This window comes from Equus caballus, chromosome 14, assembly GCF_041296265.1.
Source record: "Equus caballus isolate H_3958 breed thoroughbred chromosome 14, TB-T2T, whole genome shotgun sequence".
In the NCBI taxonomy this organism is placed as follows: Eukaryota; Metazoa; Chordata; class Mammalia; order Perissodactyla; family Equidae; genus Equus; species Equus caballus.
In genome coordinates, this window is record NC_091697.1 from 55,650,819 (window position 1) to 55,675,056 (window position 24,238).

General features: G+C 37.4%; 1 protein-coding gene across 3 annotated transcripts in view; it reads right to left on the reverse strand.

Annotated features, from left to right (window-relative positions):
* The window catches only part of SMAD5 (SMAD family member 5), a 46,530-nt gene that overhangs the window by 17,280 nt on the left and 5,012 nt on the right, over positions 1-24,238 (reverse strand). For all 3 annotated transcript variants that reach the window (XM_023616889.2, XM_005599129.4, NM_001163888.1), the window contains 2 exons: positions 7,294-7,866; positions 943-1,194 (listed from right to left, as the gene is read on the reverse strand). In XM_023616889.2, the coding sequence (XP_023472657.1) occupies positions 943-1,194; positions 7,294-7,696 (655 nt within the window). In that variant the 5' untranslated portion in view covers positions 7,697-7,866. Of the gene's footprint in view, positions 1-942; positions 1,195-7,293; positions 7,867-24,238 lie in introns of those variants that run through there.

The window sequence follows — 24,238 nt, forward strand, 5'->3', positions numbered from 1 at the left end:
AAAGCTACAACTATACTTCTTTGTCTCAGTAACTATAAATACTCAATATAATTTCTTTCACTCCAAGGTCTAGTTTGTACAAGACATATTTTGAGACAGAGCTACAATCAGCACTGAATCTACGACAAAGTATGAAAATTAGTTTTTGAACACCTAATACTAAGTTAAACAACTGGTTCTCAATTTCTATTAAAAAAAAAACTGTATCAATTGAAATTTTGCTGCAGGAGAGAAACTATAAAGAATACACTTAACGTAAGACTCCATCTGCAACAGGCATTCAAATATTTCTTGACAAGAGTGACGTGATGTGTCCATACATGACAGGCCATTAACAAAACTTTGGAAATTTATAAAATCTACTTACAATCTTTCTCCAGGCAAACTAGTTCACCAGTCATCTAATTAAAGATAACTGGGGTTCATTCTTAACATTCCAAAGTCTAAAATGATTCGACAAGCAATGTGCTAAAGTTAAAAAAGCACAGACTTTAGAGTCAGAGAAACCTGGGTCTGAACTCCCACTTATTAGCTGTGCAATCTTAGGCAAGGTATTTAAACTCTTGAAGTTAATATCAATTTATTTTTCCATCTATAAAACGGAAATAATACCTATCTCACATGGTTGTTCTGAAAGATTAACTTTAATGCAATATCTTCCATCACAATATCAGTTATATAGAGGGACTCAATAAATGGTACTTAGTATTATAAATTATATGAAAATATTTAAGTCAAATATAGCTACATCCATTTTTAAACATATGGTAGTTGGCAAAATAAAAACCAAAAGCCTTCTGGAAACCAAACAATATCCAAAGAGTAGAGAGTCAAAAGTAGCTGGCTCCTGGCATACAACAGTTCACCCAGAGGGCTAGCAGTATAAGAGTAACTGCTGATTCTCAGGGATTATTTTTTTGTATCCATAAAACAAATCCTTACCTGGGAGCTGAAATGGACTTCCTGGTCCAGAACTTGCTGGGGAGTTGGGATACGTGCTGCTAGCAGGGGAAGGGGGGTAGGGGCTATTCGGAGATAAGGGGAAAGGAGTGTTGTTGGGCTGGTGGAAAGAATCTGGAAACGTTGCATTTTGTGGCATGTGTGGTTCATTGTGGCTCAGGTTTCTAAACTGAACCAGAAGGCTGTGCTGTGGATTGAATTCATTATGACGAGGCACTAACACCGGAGGTAAGACTGAAACACAAAAATCAAAAGTCATCTGTCAGCAAGGACTAACGCAAATATCCCATACACATTAAGGGGCAGAGAGAAAGGATTCGGGTAAGACTGTGAATCTATTAAAACAATTTACTTTTAGGAAGGTCTGCTTTGTAGAACCTTGAATCTATTATTTACATAATAACTAAACCAAAAACTCTAAGTACTTAGCCTGTACAGGGTACTCTGGAAGACAGAAAATCCAGAAAAGATACTACTCCTGTTCAACAGGAGATAAAGCATATTTCAAAACAATCATAATACAGAGAATTTAATTGCATTGAGAATTTAACAAAGATGAGCCCTTCCAGCTAGCAAGGAATCAAACAAAATACTGTGGAAAAGACAACAACTGATAGGACCTTAAAGAAGCAGGAGAATTTCACATGGGAATGCTAGGGGTGGGGAGAGCAGAGGAAGAGATGGGGAGACCCCAGGAAGGAGGTAAGAAAAGACAGTGCGGTGGCCTAAGCACTCACCTAGGAGGTAAGAGTAGAGAGTGAAGCTGAGGTCAGCTACGCAGACCTCCTGAATGCCTCCATGTCTCCAATTTTGAACATTTCATCTTTCTTAGTTTGAGGGATCTCACATTTTATGTTCTTCAGTAAAGCTTTCCCTACTGAAAACAGTTTCCCTACTGCAAAATATTTCCTAGATAGAAGCCTTCCATTCAACATCAGTTTTCTAAACATGACCATAATGAAAATATATACAACAAAGTCTACACATATTGAGATATTTTTTTAAAAGATTAACTTTAATCAAGCATTCACTTTCTCTGAAGACCCAAGTGATCAATCACATACAAATATTGGACTACCTTTCCCTATAGAAATAGAAACAAACCTGATTTCTCTAAACTCTACTGTACCAATTCATCTCTTTAACAATTTTCGCATATTTGTTAACGTAATTTCACTTCCAAAAAATCTTACTTTGACATCATTCAGCAGCAACAAAAGCAATCTGTTTTCAAGTTAACTAGGTCATACTTCGCCTCCCTGAAGCAGGGATGTACCTGAGGAATCAGAGGCTCTGTAAGGCAATATTTGTACTGATTTTTGGTCTCTTTTCATTTTACTGAATTAGTGTTGTAATTATGTGGTTAACATCTGATTGTTTCGTTCTACTGTGTATTACCAACTGCTGTTCCCCTCACAGAATGACGGGACTCCCAGCTGCCATCAGAGGGTAGGGCATTAGACAGTAAGAATTTCTATGTTTAGCTGGCTAGCAATCGAAAGACTTACTGAAATAACTACTTAGAAATTCAATCCAGCAAGGATTTCTTTACTCTTTTTTTAAGAAGCAGAGCTAAAATCATTGACTTCTTTCTTACTTGACTATTATCCATAAACTTTTTTTTAGAAATTATTTTATTTTCACCCAAAATTATACATGGATAATTTAAAAAGACAGATGCTATAAGAGATTATAACAAAAACAGCAATTTCTAAGCCTCGCCCCTACTGCTCAGAGACAACAATTTAAACTCTCAGCCATTTCTCTTAACGTTTACTTTGTGCATTGCTAAGTAATACACTTATATTGCTATTGTGGATTTGTCAAGATGTTATTTCTAGACTTGCTGTTATGGGAAATGAAGTAGCTGTCTTATATCATTCTATCCCACTCTCATTCCTCTTCCCCACAATAAAGTTCCATAAAGAATTTTGGTTAGGGGCCGGCCCGGTGGCGCAGTGGTTAAGTTTGCACGTTCCGCTTCTCGGCGGCCCGGGGTTCGCTGGTTCGGATCCTGGGTGAGGACATGGCACTGCTTGGCAGCCATGCTGTGGTAGGCGTCCCACGTATAAACTAGAGGAAGATGGGCACGGATGTTAGCTCAGAGCCAGGCTTCCTCAGCAAAAAGAGGAGAACTGGCAGTAGTTAGCTGAGGGCTAATCTTCCTCCAAAAAAAAAAAACAAACAAACAAAAAAAAGAATTTTGGTTAAATCAATACCCAGTGTTTATATTATATATAAAAATATTATTCACTGCTGAGCCAACTATTTACTATGATTATATTTTTTCTTGAAAGCGCTTTTATTAATTATTGCTTTGTTCCTTCATTTGCTTAATCTTAAGTATGTACCACAAATATTTCCAGAAATCCAACAGATCTGTCAAATTCCTATCAATACCAGCTTCCAGATGCCACAAATAACTATGTATTGATTCCATTCTTCTCCTAGATCCTCCATCCTTTCGCTATGATCTAGACTGATTGCTACTTAAGTCTCCTACAAATCTGAAGTCCTTAGGCTTCCCTTCTCTTCTCTCCTGTTGGATCGCATTTCCTGGACTTCATACTCTATTAGCTTCCTAAGAAAGGATGTAAGGAAGATAAATTCTGAGTCCTCGCCTATATAAAACTATCTTGTATTTTGTTTGTCTGCACGCAAATTCCAGAATAGATAACTTTATCTAAATTTCGGGGACACTGTTTCATTTTCTTCTAGGATCCAGAATCACATTGAGAAATCCAACATTCTCAGTTCCAGTCCTTTGTACGTTTCTTGTCTTTTCTCTCTGGGAGCTTCCAGAATCTTCTTTTTATCCACAATATACTAAAATTTCACGTGTGGGTCTTTTTATATCCTTTGTTCCGGTTACTCAGTCACTAGGCCTCTCAATTTTCAGTTCTGGAAATTGTTCTAGTAGTATTTCTTTGATAATTTTCTCTCTGCCATTTTCCCCTATGCTCTGTTTTACTAGAATGATATTTAATTTGAAACTTATTCTGAGCCAGTTAACATTTTAATCTAAGCATTTTTCATGCATTAACTCATCTAACCCTTATAACAAACCCGTGAGGTAGGTATTTATTATTTGCATTTTTACAGATGAGGAAACTAAGTCACAGAAAGGTTAAGTAACTTGCCTGTGGTCACAATGGTAGTACTGGCAAAATCAGGATTCAAATCCAGAAAGTCTGATTCTAGAACCCAGTCTTAACCACGAGACACTACTGCCTATTAAATACTGGACCATCTGGGTTGCCCCTCTATTTTTCTCTTATCGCTCTCCAACTATCTTCCATCTTTTTTATCTTTTTGTAATACTTCTGACTGCACTATATTTTAGCTATGTGATTTTGTATAAGTTACTTGCCTTTGAAGTCTTGGCTTCCTTATTTCTAAACTTACTAGTAAACTTATAGGCTTGAAAAATGTTAGTCCCATTTTCTAACCCTTTGAAGAAATAACCTCATAAGGTCAGAAAACTGCCTAGTTCATAAGTGCTCAAAAAATGTTCATTACTATTACTATCCTGTTACTATTACTACCACTTTATTAATACGAATACTATAAAGTGATCCATCCTGTGTCTAGCAACCATAGCTGCTAGATTAACTTGCTGAAGCATATCAGAGCTATGCCCCAGTCTTTTCTATAGAATGAATCATAGGTGAGAAAAATGGATTACAAAAACCAAGACATTTGTACTGGCTGATTATCAGTCACACCCTAAGATTCCTAGACTTTCCAGCAATTCCTAGAAAATATCAAGTTTGGGAGTTTTTCTGACTATACTTCTCTATTAAATCCTCATATCTTCCTTTCCTCATGAATTCCTTCAGGCAACAGCTCTCCTTGGACAACACAGTAAGAAATCGAGAATCACTTCAAATACCAGCTGGCAGCTCTAAAGCCCCTTAAACTGAACTTTCCCTTGACGGCACCATCACTGCTGTTCTTTCTGCTAGTATCCACATCCAATGTTGTTTTCAGAGACTTTTTACTGTACTGGGCTTTTATTATCTCCATGTGAAATCCAGCACAGCAGATACACTTTAAGGTGGCCACCATGACTCAGTCTCTGGCTATTCACCCTTACATAATCCCCTCTCTCTCTGAGTGTATTATTTGTGACTTGCTTCTAACCAACAGAATATAGCAAAGGTGACAGGATGTACATGATGACATTCCATAAGGACGTAATGCCCTTCTAGCAAGAAGACACTCTCTTTCTTACTGGCTTTGAAGAAGTAAGCTGCCATGAATGAATGAATGTGAGCTACCTATGAAGAAGGCCATGTGGCAAGCAAATAAAGGCAGCCTCCAGCCAACAACCAGCAAAAGTCCAAAAGCTTGCAAGGAACTGAATCCTGTCAATAATCACATGAGCTGGGAAGCAGATCTTCCCCCAGTTGAGCCTCAGATGAGACCAAGCCCTGACCAACACCTTGATTATAGCCTTGCAAAGGATCCAATTAGGCCATGCCTGGACTCCTGACCCACAGAAGCTGTGAGACAATAAATGTGTGCTAAGCCACTTAGCTTGTGGTAATCTGTTATGCAGCAATAGATAAGTAATGCACTCAGCTAGTATCTCAGCTTATACAATTCATTCATTACAAAAAAATATTTACTGAGTACTACCTACTAAGTGCCAGGTAATAGCAATATTCTAGGCACTGGGGATGTAGTACAGAATAAGACAGAGAAGGTCCTGCTCTCATGAGTCAGTAACAAAATAAATATCTAACATAGTCAAGTAATAATGGAGGTATCTGAGCAAGGATTGAATGGAGTGAAAAAATGTGCCATAAAAAGATCCTGGGGGGAGAGTATTCTAACTAGAAGAAACAGCAAGAAAAAAAGCCTAGATCCAGGAAGAACATGGCAAGTCCAAGAACAGGAAATTTGAGGATAGGTCATGTAGGGTCTTACAGAAATCTGTTCAAAGAGTGACAGAAAGCCTTTAAAGTATCTTGAAACTGACATGATCTGAAATATATTTTTTAAAGATCAGTCTGGCTGCTGGGTAGAAAACAGAATGGGTTAGGGGGAAGAAAAGAGGCAGAGACCAATGAGACTACTTAAGGTGAAAGACAATAATGGTCTGTACTAGAGCAGTGGTGTTAGAGATGGTGAAAGGTGATATTATCAAAATATATTTTGAAAGCACAGCAAACAGCATTTGCTCATAGCTCAAATACACGACTTGAGAGAGAGAAAGAAAAGATGACTTCTAGGTAGCAACTACATGAATGCTGGTGCCATTTACTTCAATAGGGAAAACTAGAGAAAAAATGACTTAGTGGGAAAAAAAATTAAAAGTCCTATTTAGACATATTAAATCTGATATGTTTATTAGACTTTCAAGTGGAACTGTCATGTAGGCAACTGGATACAGAAGCCTAAAACTCAAAGAAGTTGACTCTGGAGTTCAAAATCTGAGCATGAGCTTATACATGGTTTTAAAGCATGTGAAAGCATAAGAACACATAGAGGAAAATATAGATGGAGAAAAGGTCCAGGGGCTGAGTCCCGTGAAAACAGGAAAATAAGCCAACAAAGGGACTAAGCAAAAGAGCCAGGGAGGTAAGAAAACCAGGGGAGTGTAGTGTTTCAGAAGCCAATAAAGAAAAAGGTTTGAGTGAGAGGGAAGGAGAGCACCTATATCAAATGATGCTGAGAGGGCAAGTAAGATGAGGACTGAGAATGACCCCTCTCTCTGTAGAAAGGCAGTCACTAGTCAAGTCAAATGGTAGAGAAGAAGGACTAACCAGAGGGCTGTCAAGAAAGAATGGTAGGAAAATAATTGGAGATAATAAAAATGGAGGTTCCTATAAAAGAACTAGAGGAAACAGTGTAGTAGATTTGGGGTGGGAGTGTATGAATAAGGTCAAGACAGGATTTCTTTCTAACTTTTATTTTAGGATAGGCAGTATGACATGCTTATATGCAGTCAGAAACAGTCCAGCAGAGGGAAAATACAATGCTAGGGAAAGGGGTGATAATTGTAAAAACAAAGTTCTTGAATAGACAAAAAAGAGTGGGATATAGTACACTCACGGAGCTGACGCCTTAGATACAATAGAGACAGCTCCTCCACAGGAATGGCAGACTGTACAGATGACTGACTGCTTACAGTGAACAATGAAGCCACCTGGGAGCTATGTCACCTACACATAAAAAGCTAAATTCAAAATCCAGTATTCCTTCCAAGATTAAAATCTTTAAGAAGGAAACAAAAGGCTAATATAACCTTTTAATTACTAAATTCAGTTAAATACAAATCACGAAAAGAGAAATTGTTTTAATTCTTCTCAGAGGAATAAAACCTACCTGGACTCTCTACTCTCTTATAGTGGTATGGGTTGATACAAACTTCTTTTTGCTTCGATCCAAAAGGAAATTCGCAAATATCCAAAGGCTTTAGCTCGTGATGACTCTGCAAATCAGGCCAGCGCCAAACACGACAATATATAACATGGGGTAAGCCTTTTCTGTGAGAAACCTGCAGGCGTCCATCTAAAGATCTGGGAATAGTAACACATTTGCTCGGCTGTCCTGGACTGCTCAAGGCTTTCTCCAGTTCCTCCATGGCACCCTTTTTCTTTTTTAGCTTTTTCACCAAAGCATCGACTGCTTTTTCTGCCCATTTCTCCTCTTCATCACCTTGCTTCCAGCCCAACAATCGCTTTACTGCTGGACTAGTAAAAGAAAACAAGCTCGCCATTGACGTCATTTGATATAAATCTTCAGAGACCTTCTTGCAACTCAAAGTCAGTGGCTACTGAAAGAACAGATCACAGGTGAAGAGTCACATACACACAGGTCCTAAGCAGAAGTTCCAATTAAAAAGGGAGTGACATTTATCTTCATAAGTGCCATAAGCTTCTTTCATTGGTTCAAGTCCTGAAAGAGAAAGGGGGAAAAGGATAAGATCCCTAATTTAAATGAATGTAATTAACATACATTTAAATTAACATAATTGACAAATATGTTATTTTTAAAGAAAAGCAGAAAAGCATTGCAAAGTAAAACAAAATTTCTCTGAAGACCTGTGACCACTCACTTCCGTCTTCATAACGTGAACAAATAATTCACTGGCAATGCCAAATGATAACCTAAAGCAAAAACTGGTTGTTCTACCTTCTATGTATTATCCAAAAAAACAGCCCCTAGACTTTTAATTCTTTTGGTCAGGCCAGCAAGCCCTCAAACAGCCTTCTATGGACTGATTCTGAAGTACTTTTATTCACTGAAACACACATTACATGCTGTGTCAATTTTGAACACGATATATCCTGAGCCGAACAAAAGTCTTAAGAGAAGTCTGGCTCTTCCTTAAGGTCATTATTCTCTTTAAAACATTTCACAGATTTATAAAGTTTGGGCAAAAGCCCTGGTACGATTCAAGTCACATTATTAGATGCAAATTTTATTAAACGTCGTCATAAGATGTACCAAATTCTGAAATAAATCATAACACATACAGGTGCCAGAAAAATGGGAAGTATCTATTTTTTAAACTAAGAATGCTGAATAGATTTAAAGAGAGCAAATTCAAAGTTTAACTCAAAAAAGGACAGTTTATAATTTTATAATTCCTACTGCCTTCTGTGATATTTTAAGCATGTTAAGTTAGTGAACCCACTCCAGGCAGACCACCACTCTACACCATTAAGAAGTTCTTGGAGATGGTAACAAGAGGAAGTGATGTGCACTGGCACTCCACTGATAAGAGTGGATACAATCCTCTGCAGTCACTACACAACCAACTACAATGAGCAGCTAGTGAAATACCAGGAGTAATGTTTGGAAAAAGGATGTCAGTAACAAAAGATGCTTCCTTTCCTGTGCCTAAAATTGCCAAATAATGCTGCAGCTCTGCCTTTGACAAATTCTAGCATCAAGACTATTCTGGATTGGAGTGTATTTTTCCAGAAAAGAATACTTGCTCAGTTAAAACCTAAACACAAAGTAAAATAAAACTGAATTAAATTCAACAAATAATTACTGATTGCTTGTTATATGCCATGTACTAGGAATAGCCATGAGGTGCTTAAAAAAGTCATACCAAATAGGTTTCATCTTAAGAGCCAACTGATTCATTGTTCAACATATAGTTAGTGAGAGCCTACCAAACGCCAAACATTGTTCTGGATGCTGATCAGCCAGTAGTGGCTAGTCAGATGGCTATGCTGGAACCATGGGGGTAAGGGTACAGGGAGGTGAAGGTATATTCCTCACATATGGGTAGACATGCCCAATCCTACATAGGATAATTTTTGCCAGGTAAGCAAAATTGGCTTTATTAAACTAAAGAAATACAACAGGAGAATAAAAGCACATTTTTCAGTAACAGGTCACAAAGTGTAGTGTTGCGTGTTAAACTGTTAAGAAGAGTTGACCTCAGCTGCAGCTACATCAAGGACATAGGATAAAAGTTATCTGAGTTAGAAAGTAAAGGCATGGTTTGGTTGTCTGAGATGAGAAGAGAAATTTCAAAAGCAAAGAGACACAAAAAAATATGTGGGCAGACAAGAAAAGAACATTTCCTAGGATAGAGAGGAGATAGGCCTGGCTGAGATCTTATTGAGTAATAATGGAATACAATGGAGGCTAGAGAGGGTAGTGCACGCATGTGAGACAGAGTACGCAAGAGCAATGGAGAAATATGTTGAGGAAGGGAGAAACAAAAAGGAGAGACACCTGACGACCAGCTACTAGATTAGTAGTTAACCACTAGAAAGTGTTTAATAAATGTTAACTACTCTCTATTACTATTAAGTACTAACCATATTAAGTACTAACGAGAAAAAAAAGGAAAAGTTATTTGTGTATGTAAACACAGAACAAGGACTAGAAGGCTACGTACTAAATTACTCAATGCAGTTAGCTCTAAGGAGAGGCACAAAGTGGGAGAGATGCAATAGAAAGTAGTCCTGCATGATTTTTCTATATACACTTCAGTACTGTTTTAATCTTTTAACAAAGGGAATCTACCAATGCATTACTGTATAATGCTAAAATAAAAATAGCAGATGATCTAAAACAAATCATGGTGAATAGAAGGAGCTAAGAGTGCTAGTCAAAAAGCAGGCCAAACTAATGCACGCTCTTAGAAGTCAGGATGGTGGCTGCCCGTGAAAGGAAGGGTGGGGGTATTAACTAGAAGGGAACATGAGGGTTTCTGCCATCCTACTAAGTTCTGCTTCTCACTCTGAGTGGTTATATGGGAGAGATCAGTTTGTGAAAATTCGGCTGACTGTATACTCAAGATGCGTACACTTTTCTGCATGATTTAAAAATATTTTCTTGAGATATAAAAAGTGTAGAGTGGTCAGTTTCCTTCTCATTTTTCTCTCCATCATCAGTTCCCCTTCTCACGGGTAATCTCTTTTGTATCTGTCTTTTATGTCCTTCCAGAGAAATTTTTCGCAAATACAAAAATATATATATAATCTTTTTTTTTACATAAATAGTGGTATACTAAAAATAAAAAAGGTACAGAAAAATGTATAAACAATGTATCTTCAAGATCTTTCTATATTAATATAGAAAGAGCTTCCACATTCTTTTCTACTACACAGAATTCCAGAATAAAAGCAATCTTAAAAATACACCAAACCATGTTATTTCTCTGCTCAAAAATCATCCAGTGGCTTCCCACTACACTCCACATCCAAATTCCTTAACATTACTTTATAGGATATACATGATCTGGCCCTTGGCTTCTCCTCCAAACTCATTTCTCACCATTCTCATAGCTGACTTTGCAGCTAACCACACTTGACTTCTTTCCATTTCTCAAGTGCTCCAAGGTCATTTCTACCTCAAGGTCTTTGCACTTGATGTTCCCTCCCCTGGAATTCTCTCCTCACAGATCTTAACATGGCTTACTCTCTCAATCAATGCAGCTGCTCAGTCAGCTCCTGAAAAAAGACATCCACGAGCACTTTATGTAAAATAGCATACATCCCAGTCCCACATCATTCTTTAATCTTCTGATGCTGCTCAATTTTCTTTCATGGCATTTATCCTAACCTGCTATTACATTATCAATTTTATTTATTTACTATATATCTCCCCAAGTGAAATGTTAATAGGCAGGTAGCCTCATCTTCCTTTCCACCATCATATTCCTCTGGACCTACAACAGTGCCTATTTATTAAATAAATGAGTGAGCAAGTAGTGAGTGAGTGGGTGAGTAAAAAAAAGAAATTTGCAAAAATATACACACCTTTATAAGAGCAACCGTATAAAATTTAAAACAAAAAAATGTTAATTATGGATATGCACAGATACAGTAAGAGACTAAAAGTATGCATGGAAACGATACATACTAACCTTAGGATACTGAATACTGGTTGCCACTGGTCAAAAGAGGAAAGAAGGATGAAGAAAGAATGGAAAAAGCTTTAGCTGTGTTTCTTTTAAAACTAGATTTGAAGGGGCCGGCCCCATGGCCGAGTGGTTAAGTTCGTGTGCTCCTCTTTGGCCGCCCAGGGTTTCGCTGGTTCAGATCCCGAGTGCGGATATGGCACCACTCATCAGGCCATGCTGAGGCGGTGTCCCACACAGCATAACCAGAGGCACTCACAACTAGAATCTACAACTACATATCGGGGGGCTTTGGGGAGAATAGTAAAAAAAAACACAAAAACAAAAAACAAATTTGAAGAAAATTTGGCAAATCATCAGATATGCTATTTTCTTTACTTTTCTGTGTGTTTAAATATTTCGTAACTCAAAAAATTCACTATTTTTAATTTTAAAAAGTAGTATGGGGCCAGCCCAGTGGCAAAGTGGTTAAGTTCATGCACTCTTCTTTGGCAGCCCAGGGTTTGCCAGTTCAGATGCTGGGCACGGACCTAGCACTGCTCATCAAGCCACGCTGAGGCGGCATCCCACACAGAAGAACTAGAAAGACCTACAACTAGGACAGACAACTACGTACTGGGGCTTTGGGGAGAAAAAAACAGCCAGAGGAAGACTCGCAACAGATGTTAGCTCAGGGCCAATTTTTCTCACCAAAAAGCATACCTTAAAAAAAAAAAGGGGGGGGGAAATAGTATAATGAAAACAGAATAGGATCAGATTCTGTCCTTTACTAGGTATGTGACCATGACTAAGCCTGTTAACTTTTCTGTAAAATAAGGCTGATGGCTCCTAAGTTGTTGAAATGTTGAAATAATAATGTGCGTATACATAAAGAAGAGATGTTTTATAAACTGAAAAGTGCTACTCAAACATGAATGATGATCATTAGTATTCAAAGGAAGAAGAGTCAAGACTTAAACGACTGGCTGGATCTAGACCCAGTCTAACACACTCACCACCGTACCACTACACACACTTTCCCATCCAGCCCAAATCCCTGCACCCCTGCCATCTGTGTCTTTCCAGAGAAATCTCAGTCATCCTTAATGATGAACTCAAATCCATGCCCTTCTGCGAAGAATTCCTTCACCACCCTAAAGAGGCTATGGGTCACTGAAGATTTATCATAAAAACTAATTAATAACATAAGACTGATAAAAACATAACTTCCCAAATGAGGTACAACGATCTTCCAGGGGAAAGTCATCAGCACCTTGACACTATTCCATGCACCATACCACATACTAAGGAAGTATTTAAAGAATGTTTGCTGATTTTTCTATCAACTGTACCTTGAAATTAAAGATAATCTCAAATTTTAAACTAAGATGACTAAGATAATGATAATTCCATTTACAGACTAAGGACACTCAGAAAGTGGCTCAGTCAGCAGAGAAGATAGTTAACTCTATTGGAAAATGGTCATGACTGGAGATACAGGTTTGGCAAGGAAAAGATGAGAAACATTTAAGATTTTCAACAAAGAGCTGAAACAATAAGAAAAAATAGGTTTTTAACTGAAAGAAAAGAGCAGCAAGTAAACACCTGAATATTAGGGAACACTCGCTGGTAGGAAAGAAGGGAAAGAGCCACTGATAAAGTATTGTTAAAACCAGGAGCTTAGAACTAGACACGATGGTACTGTAGAAGATTAAACACAAGGGAGGAGTTGAAAGAGAACGTGAACAAAGAAAAGGCCAATGACTTTGGTGAATGGGGATGTCATTCGTAAGACTGGCTTCAGAAAGAATAATGGGTGTTAGACTCCAACAGCCTAAGACTCAAAATTAGTGTTTTCTTAAAACCAGCACCGGGAAAAGGATTGGAACAAACCTTACTCTTCAACTCTTCACACACAGAATGCTTAAAAATTTCAAACATGTTTAACGGAATTTTTTCTAAAAATGTTTTATAACTTTCCAAACTGCATAAGTGGTATATGCAAGTAATCCAAATATTCATTATCTAAGTCTCAACTTACAAAGCTAAAAAAGGGAGCAAAATTCATCATAAATATTCACTAGTGAATAAACAAAAGACCTGATCAGGCACTCCACAAAAGGTATCAAAATGGCCATGAGATGGTAAAATGGGATTAGCATCACTAGTTACCAGATAAATTTTTTAAAAAGAAAATGTCATTCCTTATCTACCAGAATAGCTAGACTTAAAGAAATAGAAGAGTAAGTGTTCATGACAATACAGAACAACTGGAACTCTTTATATACTGCTAGTAGGAATATAAATTAGCCCAGTCACTTTAGAAAATTGTCTGACATTAGCTACTAATGCTAAACTACAGATCCCTATGACCCAGCAATTCCATTCCCAGGTATTTATCCAACAGAAACAAGTACTATGTCCACCAAAAGACAAGTACATGTTCATAGCAACTTTATTTGCAATAGCCTCAAATTGGAAATAACCCAAATACTCATCAACAATGGAGTGGGTAAATAAATGATATTAATAAATTCTTACAATGGAATACCTCACAGCCATGAAAAGGAACAAACTAATGCATGTAAATATGGATGAATCTCACAGATATAAAACTGAAGTAGATAGATACAAAAGTTTACACATTATATCCTTACATCTATATGACAATCTAAAACAGGCAAAACTAACCTATGGCATCAGAGGCAAGAATGTTACTAAGTGGGGATAAGAGAGAGCCTTCTGGGGATCTAGAAATTTTCTCTATCTTGATTTGGGTGATGACATAGATGTACACATATATAAAAGCTCATTGAGCTATAAACACAAGATTTATGTACTTTATTATAAGATATACTTCAATATAAAAAAATCTTAAAGATTTACTAGTGAACTGATAACTTATAAAATCAGTTCTCATTCACTAGCATCTCCCTCACCATAATGGCTTATAAACCACAAGTGAAACTGCAAGATTTCACAAAGTTTATTAAAATGATGGCAAATAACATAGGATCTAGGATTTAATTTTACTGTACTACCCTACAATCCAGCCCTGCTGGTCCAGTGGTTAAAATTCGGTGCTTTCACCACTTTGGGGGGTGGGTTCATTTCCCAGTCAGGGAATTACACCACCCAGTCTACCAGTCTGTTGGCTGTCACACTGTGGCAGCTGTGTGTTGCTATGATACTGAAAGCTATGCCACTGGTATTTCAAATACCAGTAGGGTCACCTATGGTGGACAGGTTTCAGCAGACCTTTCAGACTAAGACAGATTGGGAAGAACAATCTGGCCACACACTTCAGAAAAAACTGAACATGAAAACCATATGAATAGCACAGCTCAAAAAGACTGGGGAGGGTTTCACTCTGCTGTACAAAGAGTCACTAGGAGTCTGAATCCACTTAACGCCAAATAAGTTAGTCAGTTACTGTTTCCTGGATGCTGACAAAGGGCATGAGACTCCTAGGTCAGAGACTAGGGACTTTTATTACTCATGGCACACCAAGCAGCAAAAGCATCAGATTTGTGGTTCCCTCTGCCTCCAAGATCCACAGGAGCGATACAATATGGCCCAGATGGATGGTAAATGCTCCTGCAGTAGGTTTGTACTGGTGAGGAACACTGAGCTTGGGGAATTCACCGCTTTTATAGTAAAATCAGTACGCAAGCCTATTCATGGAGAAAGAATAACTTGACTATCAAAGGACTAACAGAGGTCCTTGGGAAAATTGAGATATATTTTCCAATGGATATTTTTGCAAAAAAAAAAAAAATTCTCTTAATGTTAGTACCAGAAATGTCAAACATGAAGGATGTCATATTATGCTACTAAATTATTTTGTGAGAAAAATTAAACCTATCCATTCTTACTTGATTCATTCTTTGTTCATTATAAAAATTAATGCATGTTTACAATTACAACCTAATGTTTTTCCAAAATTTTAATTTTTCAAGATAAAGTCCCAATCAGACCTTTTATTCATTTAAAGGTCTGCATTTCAAGTGGTTTCACTTTAAATGGGCTTTTTCCTGAACCAATTATCATCAGTTCACAGAGACCTAAATGGAGCATGAGCTTTTCTTGATGACTTAGTTATCGTTATGAACCTCTGTTACTGTGCTGTGCTAGAAATCCTCTATAGAAAGCATGGAACCTGGCTGCACTGTTACTCACTGAAGGGACAAAAGTGCATGAATGATCCTGAAAAGTTACTTTACAAAAGTAGACTTTGGGACACTGGACTTTCTTAAAAGAATGTAGCTATTTCAAGGATTTCAACAGCTTTCTTTCTATAAAATCAATTGCTAAAGCAAAGATAGTAATATTCCTTTGATGATGACGATGATAAAAATAATAATACCACTAACATTTATTGAACATTCACTATTGCAAGCACTATTAAGGACCTTACATTTATAGACCGAAAATCATTAAAATCTCAAAATGGCCAAATGAGGTAAATTCCCTTATTCTCATTTTACAGATGAGAAAACAGGCAAAGGGAAATTAAATCTAACTTGCTTATTTACGTAGATAAGAACTAATAGAGCCAGAATTGAACCGTGGCAGCCCAGCTCCAGAATCCATACCACTAACCACTATACACACTGCCTCCTAAAAAGAAAGCGTCCTGCCAAGGAATCTTCTCTTAAAGATCTTCTCTATTGTTCTTCATGTCTTTCTGACTTCTCCAACAGTCAAATCGTCAACATGTTCTCAAAAAGTAAGATCACATAGTTTCAGAGACCAAGGATAATCCAGTTCAATGTGCTCATTTTCAAACTGATTTTTTATACCATTTAACATATCTCATCAACTTCTTTACTTTAACCCACTCTTCTCTCAGTTGAGCTAAGTCAGTCAGTAGGTATGAAAGAACTATCTAAGTGTTTACTACCTTCGTATAAAAATTTACATTTATTATGGCAGCCTTACTCCAAAGCCTTTTTATTTATCATTAGGGCATTTTTGCCACATTTATTGCTAGAACATAACCATCTCAGAAAAGATGAGATAATGCACTACTTTTTAAAAAACATTTTTTTCTAATACAAAATTTCCAATTATAAAATATGCATACCCACAATCACTTCATTAACATTTGGTACACTTACTTCCTTATAATATTTTTTTCCTGCATATATATCGTCCGGCCATGATTGTGGGTATACCATGATACTACTTGGTATTTGGCATTTTCCATTTAACACAAAGAGAATTTGCCATATATATATATATATATATATATATATATGTTTTTCATGGCCCAACCATATTTCACTCATCCACTTTCTTAATATTTAACATTTAGGTTTCTAAGTGAAATTGTTCTATTGGGATTAAAACTGTTTTATGGTACCATTATGACAGATCAATTTTCTGTAATCTTTTCTGTAGACTATATCATATTCAAAATAACACCTTGTTCTATAAGTTGAAATAAAAGTATTAGAATACCTGGGATACAGCAACAGATTTACTTTACTATCTTCAAATAAGTCCTTGGTTATGAAAGAATTTCTCATTATGTATACAAAACATAAAGTAAGATACTATACTTATTCCGATATGCATATATTAGCATACGCAACATGAACTTGCAATACCTTTGAAAATAAGAGTATGATTAGGTTTTCTAGTAACCAAAAGGCTTCATTTTGAACCTTGTTAAATAGTTCAATTTTTTACACCTTTTGCCTTCCACTAAATAAAATGAATTTAGAAACATTGAGAACACCCATCCTCAATTCAATTAGCTGACTGTGTACATAACCATCCATAATACTTCTCTATTATTACCTCTAAACTTATCCTAGTAATAGAGAAAAGCCCCAAAAGGCTGCACTCAGTAACTGTAGTCGTTAGAGGTTACAGATTAAATCTGGGCAATTAAATTTGGTCCTCTGTACTCTCTTTCTACAATGCTTTTGGGGTCTACTGGGATGCAAATACACATAACCAGTGCTAAACTTAATCTCAGACTTACAGTCTTATTTATACAACACATATTCACTGAGTGTACCTAAAAAGCACAAGCCACTAAGCTAGATGCTAAAGGATTACAAGATAAATCAGGTCCAGACCTTAACTCTAAAGAATTACAAATTAATACACAACTAAGATGTGCCCATACCTATCTACAATACACAGTGGAGAATGGCAGATGCCCTAAAGGTGTACAAGGTCTTGAAAGAAATGCAGGGGATGGTCCTTTGAGGAAGGGAGTAGAGGGAAACGAGGAGCATGAAGTACCTATATCTTAGGCATAAAAGCTATTGTGAGGAAAGACACAAAATCAGAGTTTTTATCTACCAGGATAAGGAAATACCACAGTTCAGTTTGTTGGAACATAGGTAGGAGAACGAGAGAACTGGTTAGAAATATACAACAAGGCTCATCTACACAGGGATAGTAAAAATATGTATTTTAATACACAAAAACACCAGATTTGAAGTCTAATCAAGTTAGGTTCAAATTCCGGATCTAACACTTACACCTACATCTCCATTATTCCTATTTTGTATAATGAACATCAGTTCTGAGAATTAAATGAGATAAACACTAACTCAGTGCCTGGCATAGTGCATAATCAGTAAAGGGGAACTGTAGTTACTATTGTTGCAATAATCATAAAAAATTTTAGCATCAGGCTGAGGATTGTAGATATACAGCTGGGCTACTTTATTTCAACAAATATACAAAGCCATCAACTTAAGAGATACCATTATTTTATGAACTTCAAAGGAAGAAAAAGCTATAAATTAAACTATCACACAATGCTTTCTCATCACTTAACATTTTTCTTCACAATATCATCCTTCCACCATCAAGACTGTAGGTCTGAAGAGTGTTCCAATACTACTTCAGGACTGTCATTCAAGCCACTGACACCCATCCTGCAAGTTTTGATACTGGTGCTTGCTTGATCTTTCCCAAAGGTATAAATGGAAGAAATGACAGCAACATAAACAGCAAAGGCAGAGTACATGCAATGACAATTACATCAAAACTGCCACCTGCCAAAACCAATACTCGGATGCCATCAATTGTAAGACACATCCCAATTTCAGAGATGTTATGGAGTGAAAAAAATGAACATCTTAGAAAAAATAAGGCAACTTATTCTGTTCTCCTCTACCAAAGTCCTTTCTGATGTTCCTCATCACTTCCCACCATATCTATTGTTCTCCTTTCCTTTTGTTCTCATTCCTTTGACTCTTCTCCTTTCTTGCCCCCCTTCTCCATTCCTCATGGCTCCTTCCACATTCCTCAGTGCTGATTTTTGAGAAGCCTGGCTACTACCTAATGATGTATAACCTACCTAATGAAAATGAACTTTTCTTCTATCTCCAAAAGGATCCAATTAGCAAAGAGTACATAATTTGTATCTTTAGTACTTTCATGTGCTCCAGGGCTTGCTTAACTCTTTCTCTTCTAAGTAGAAGGGAAGACGTATAGATGTATTTGACAGCCCAGACAGGGGAGAAAATGCCCTACATGAAAACTTGGCTTCTGAGCAGAATCTATTTGTGCTTCTGCCATCCTTATCTTGGGCCACCTAACACATTAAAACTATCCTAAAGTACGCCATTGGGAATAACATGTATTTGTTATTATTTTTTAAAGGTGACATATTTGTTTCTAAGAAAACTAAAAAATCATTAGACTTCAAGGAACTTAAATCACGGAACTATTTCCTTTTGCAAGAAGCCTAGATAAGAAGCTATTTCAAAACATTTATTATTTATAAATATTAAAGCCTTATTTCAAGAGCACAATCAGGGATAGAAGACAAATTCTGTTTTCTCTTCTTTGTTCTTACTGAGACCATAATAAACCAACCTTCTAGAATGCTAAATGTCAAACTGAGCCTTTTCCTTAAAAGCCAAGTCTTGTTAGAATAATGCATAGTAGGCTAACCATGAAGTTAATAAAACAAAAACCACAAACTAAACTGAACAGTGCCCAAGATATTTTTCAGATAATTCCTATTTCTAGCTTAATAACCAGAGACTCCTCCAAAATCTAAAATTCCATTAGGAAATACACAGGACAATCTGTGTAAAGTGAGTCAGTCAATTCTAATCAATATTGCAGTTTGAGTGAATATAATGAAATCTAGTGATCAAACATTTTCAAACTTAGATCTATTTAGGGGGACCATAAATAGAAACAAAGAGGAATTATCACAATATGACTGGAAAACAGGGGAGGAATAAGGTATAAAGATTATAGTCTTGTGAATAAGACTGCTTAAAAGGCATTAACTGCGCTGCAAATAGCTAGTGACAGAAAAAAGGGGAGGGCTTAGCCAAGTATACAAAAAACCTAGCTCTGACAGACTCCCCATTCCCCTTCAAACACACACACACACTACACCTAGGTGAATAAAAGCCTTAAGGATGAGGTATGGATAAGTGCCGATCATATTAGCACAAATTTTGGGAGCAACTATCACAAGATACAAACAGGAACAAGACAATCTATAAGCCACTGTCCAGTTGGTAATAAAAGACAAGAACAAGGAAAATCAAGTATCATTAAGCCAAAAAAGACAGGAGAGGCTGGGAGGAGACAATTAGCCAGTCTGTGAAGCAAAAGGGAAAGGCACTACCACAGAATGAATACCAAACAGGGAAAGACTGAAGACAAAGCTAAAGAGTCAGTCTGCTAGATGTAATCCTATGTGCAGTGTAGAGGTCTATCTAAGCAGAAAGTTATGTTAAAAAAGGCATTTCAAGAAGACAAAAATGGCAACAGCACATGACCAAATAAACTTAAGGGGCAGGGGTCAGAGAGGGTAGATGGAAAACGTGGTAGTAATCCAACTATAACAGGAAGACACACTAGGGCCATGGTACACAGATCAGGGTAGTGATGGTAGTAGAGATAAAAAAGGAAGAGATATGAGGGACATTACAAACAAACAATTAAAAGGACTTGGTGGCCACCCAAAATAGAAACAGGTGCAAGCCAGAACGGTAAAGGTTTAAAAGCAGAAAGAATAAAGACAGCATTTACTTTAAAAAGGGAATTTCAAGTCATAGACAAGATGAGGCAAGAAGCTGATGGTGGAGGGGTATAAGGAAGCAAATTAAATGAAGCGAAATTAAAGCTCAAGAAGAGAAGGAATGAAAATGCAGATTTGGAAGATCACAGGAATAGAAGTGAAAGTTGAATCTATGAGAGTAAATATTTGATTTATTGGGTACCTAATAAGCCAGAAACACCTTGTGCTAGGAACTGAGGCTTTAAAGACACTATCTGTAATCTCAAAGATCTTAAAGAGTAAGGGCAAAACACAGAAGGTGCTATGAAGAGCTTAACGCTGTTTAACACATCACTTACTTTTCCTCTAGATTCATTTCCACATGATAGCCAACAGAGATACAGCATTAAGAGTAAAAACTCTGTATAGCAAGCAAGAAGGCCAATAATTGAGCAAACAGGAATGTGTGCTAGTTCTTACATAAGAACTAAGTGAAAATAACTACGAACATTACCTGCTATTACCTCAGCCTTTTATAGTTTACCTCTGGCTTATGCAGACCTGATTAGATGACCCTTTCATTGATATGTTTCGTCATTTCTTAGAGAAATGACCTCAGATCTAGAAAGAAAACCAGGACAATATTTAGAAATTCCTGTGTGTGTGAGGTTCCCTCAAATTATTCTGAAAAACTGAAACCACTGACTGAACAATAACACAGAACAGTATTTCGGAAATTCAAAGAAATACATTGGCACCTCAGCCAACAATGAAAACCTTAGAAAATTAAGAGATCGTACATTACAAAAGAATGTACCACATTACAAAACATACACACACACACACATCTTACTTCTATTTCAGCTCAAGCATACTCTCTCCAGGGAAGCTTCCAAGACCACCCTGCTTAGGTGAAATTCCCTTATTATACTTTTTTATTTTGAGGAAGATTAGCCCTGAGCTAACATCCGCTGCCAATCCTCCTCTTTTTGCTAAGGAAGACTGGCCCTGAGCTAACATCCGTGCCCATCTTCCTCTACTTCATATGTGGGACACCTGCCACAGCATGGCTTGCCAAGCGGTGCATAGTCTGCACCTGGGATCCAAAGTGCGAACCCCAGGCTGCCGAAGCGGAACGTGTGAACTTTAACCACTGTGCCACTGGGCCGGCCCCCTCTTATTACACACTCTTACAGTTTCACATACCACTACTTTATAGCACTTAACATACTTAAATTTTTGCATTTATCTATCCAACCCCACAAGAATGTAAATTCTGCAAGAATGTAAATGAGAGGAGCCATATCTGCTTTCACCCATCACTGTAAGCCTAGTGATATATATGCTCAACAAAATTTGTTTAATGAATGAAAGAGAATATGCAGAAAGAGCTTTTGAGAGGATATCAGCTCTGGGGTTAGGGTCGGGTTGGGCTACTCCACTTTCTGCTTTGTACAATTCTGTACTTCTCAAAAAAAAAAAAAAACCCTATTTCTTGTATAGTCAAGAGAAAAAAAGAGATTTTATTTTAAACCAAAGTGTAGCTATACCTCAGCCATATTAAAATCCTTACTAAAGAGAGGATTTACATTACAAGAGTCATTCATATTTCAAAAGAATTCTCTCCAATATGTTTAGGGTTATACAAATTTGGAGGCTGAAATTTAAGAAAAATCAATCAGACACTAGGAGCAAACAGTTTCTGCTCCCAAAAAATTTTAGTAACAATTCATTTTTCAAAAACATTTCTCTTCCTGTACTGAAATGTCTCTTGTACATCAGAGATTTTATTAACGCCATTCTCTGCCTGGACCACTTTCTTCAAGTGCCAACTACAAATTTCTAGCTCTCTCACCATCCAGGCTTCAGCTTTAGCTATCATCCCAGAGATCTTCCCTGATCACCTCATAACCCTAAATAAAGTAGGTTTTCCCCATCTCTAATCCAATACTATGTTCATCTCCTTCACCATAGTAACCAATTTGTAATTATTTGTTGGTTTACTTGATTTTTTTCTCTCCCACTAGAATGTAATCTTTAAGAAAGAGTACTAAGCATATTCAGAGAACTTGTTAAATTCATTCAAGTTATTCATTCAAAAGCATATTTATTGAAGTAGCATTCTAGAAGCTGGGAATATAGAAGTGAATAAAGAGGACCAAAACCCTTGTCTTCATGTAGCTTACATTCCAGTGCAGAGAGACAGAAAAAATACAATAAATAAGTGACATAATATAGTTTGTTAGGTGAAAGGTGCTATGGAGAAAAATAAAGCAGAGGTGCTGTGGGAGATGCGTAATTGTAAATAGGGTGGTTGGGCTGGGCCTCACTGAAAGGCACCAACTAAGTCAAAACTTTAAGGAAGTAAGAGTGATCCAGGCAGTTATCTGGGGGAAAACCATTACAGGAAAAGGCAACAGGCAATGCAAAGATCCCAAGACGGGAGCATGCCTGGCACACTCAAGGAACTGCAAGACCAGTGCAGTCTCAGAATAAAGTGAACAAGGAGGGTTAAATAAGGAATAAGGTCAAATAGGTAAAAGAGACAGATTGGGCATGCTCAGTAAGAAAAGGGCTTTAGCTTTTACAAGAAGTAAAATGCAGACCCGGCTGAGAGCTCTGAGTGGAGTCATGACACTTTCTGACTTACATTATTAAAGAATTACACTGGCTGATACACTGAGCATATATGGGGGGGTGGGGGGAGGCAGTGGCAAGGGTAAAAGCAGGGAGACCAGTTCAGAGTTGCAGTAATTTAGGTGAGAGATGATGATGGTTTAGACCATGGCGATAGCAGTCGGGGGGGGGGGGGGGAGGTGAGAAGCAGACAATTTCACATATATTTTGGGAGGCAATAGGTTTCCTGATGAAGAGATATGGGGACTGTGAGAACAGAGGAGTCAACAATGATTCCAAAGTGTCAGCCTGGGCTACTAGAAGAATAGGATTTGTCATCAACTGATTTAGGGAAGGGTGACAGGGAAGCTAAAGGAAGATAGGAGGCACATTTCACATACATTAAATGTATGAATAACACTGTTAAGCTTTGCCAGGCTTCTGAAATGAAGTCATGTTAATGTCAAGAATCCAAAGGTCTTGTTCGTACCTCCAGCTACTTGAGTAGGACCTCCTGACCAACTCCCAAAAGTACCCTTAACTTTCCCGGAGAGAGACAGAGACATAGACACACACTGCTCACAGCGAGACTTCAGAGGTAAATTCACAGACACAGCTCCTTCACTTTCTGTTCCAACATCTCTTTAATTGCTCCAAACCAAAACAAAAGGCAAGTAAATCAATCCAAAAATTTCACCCAACACTTAGCCAAAACAAAACCTAGTGAGCACATCAACCCAGGAGAGGTGATAAATGCCGATATGGGTTACAACCCACCACCATCTCAGCCAAACCTGTACAAAAGAATTACAGATGGGGGTTTTAAAGAAACAAATTCCTCATAACCATCCCACAAAATTCTGATTCATTAGGTTTGAGAGTAGGCCCCTACCTCCCACATTTTTGCAGCAGGTATGAAAACCAAGGCCCTTAGGATGGATCACCCAAAATGGAAAAAAGTCATTCATCCATATTCATCCAAGGGTAACTTTCTTATGGGTGGTGGGGGTAAAGCTTTAAAAAGATCTAATATCAATAGTAGTTATCAATTATCAGCAAGAGTAGACACCCACCACCACCGTCAAACCAATTCTAGAGCCAGGTATACAATTAGTACAAGACATGTAAGCCATATCCATGAGTGCAAGCAGAAAAGAGAAAGAAACCAAGAGCAAGTGTGCCCACAAGCTCTCCTAGATTCAGAAATCCTATTCTTTATGGGAATATCTACAAGAAAGAGGGCATACAGTCACATGGGCACCAAAATCATTTTCCTAGAGAATCACTTAAATCGCCACTTTTCCCAACTGTGGCTCCCAATTTCCAAAGACTTCAAAAATTCTTGTAGT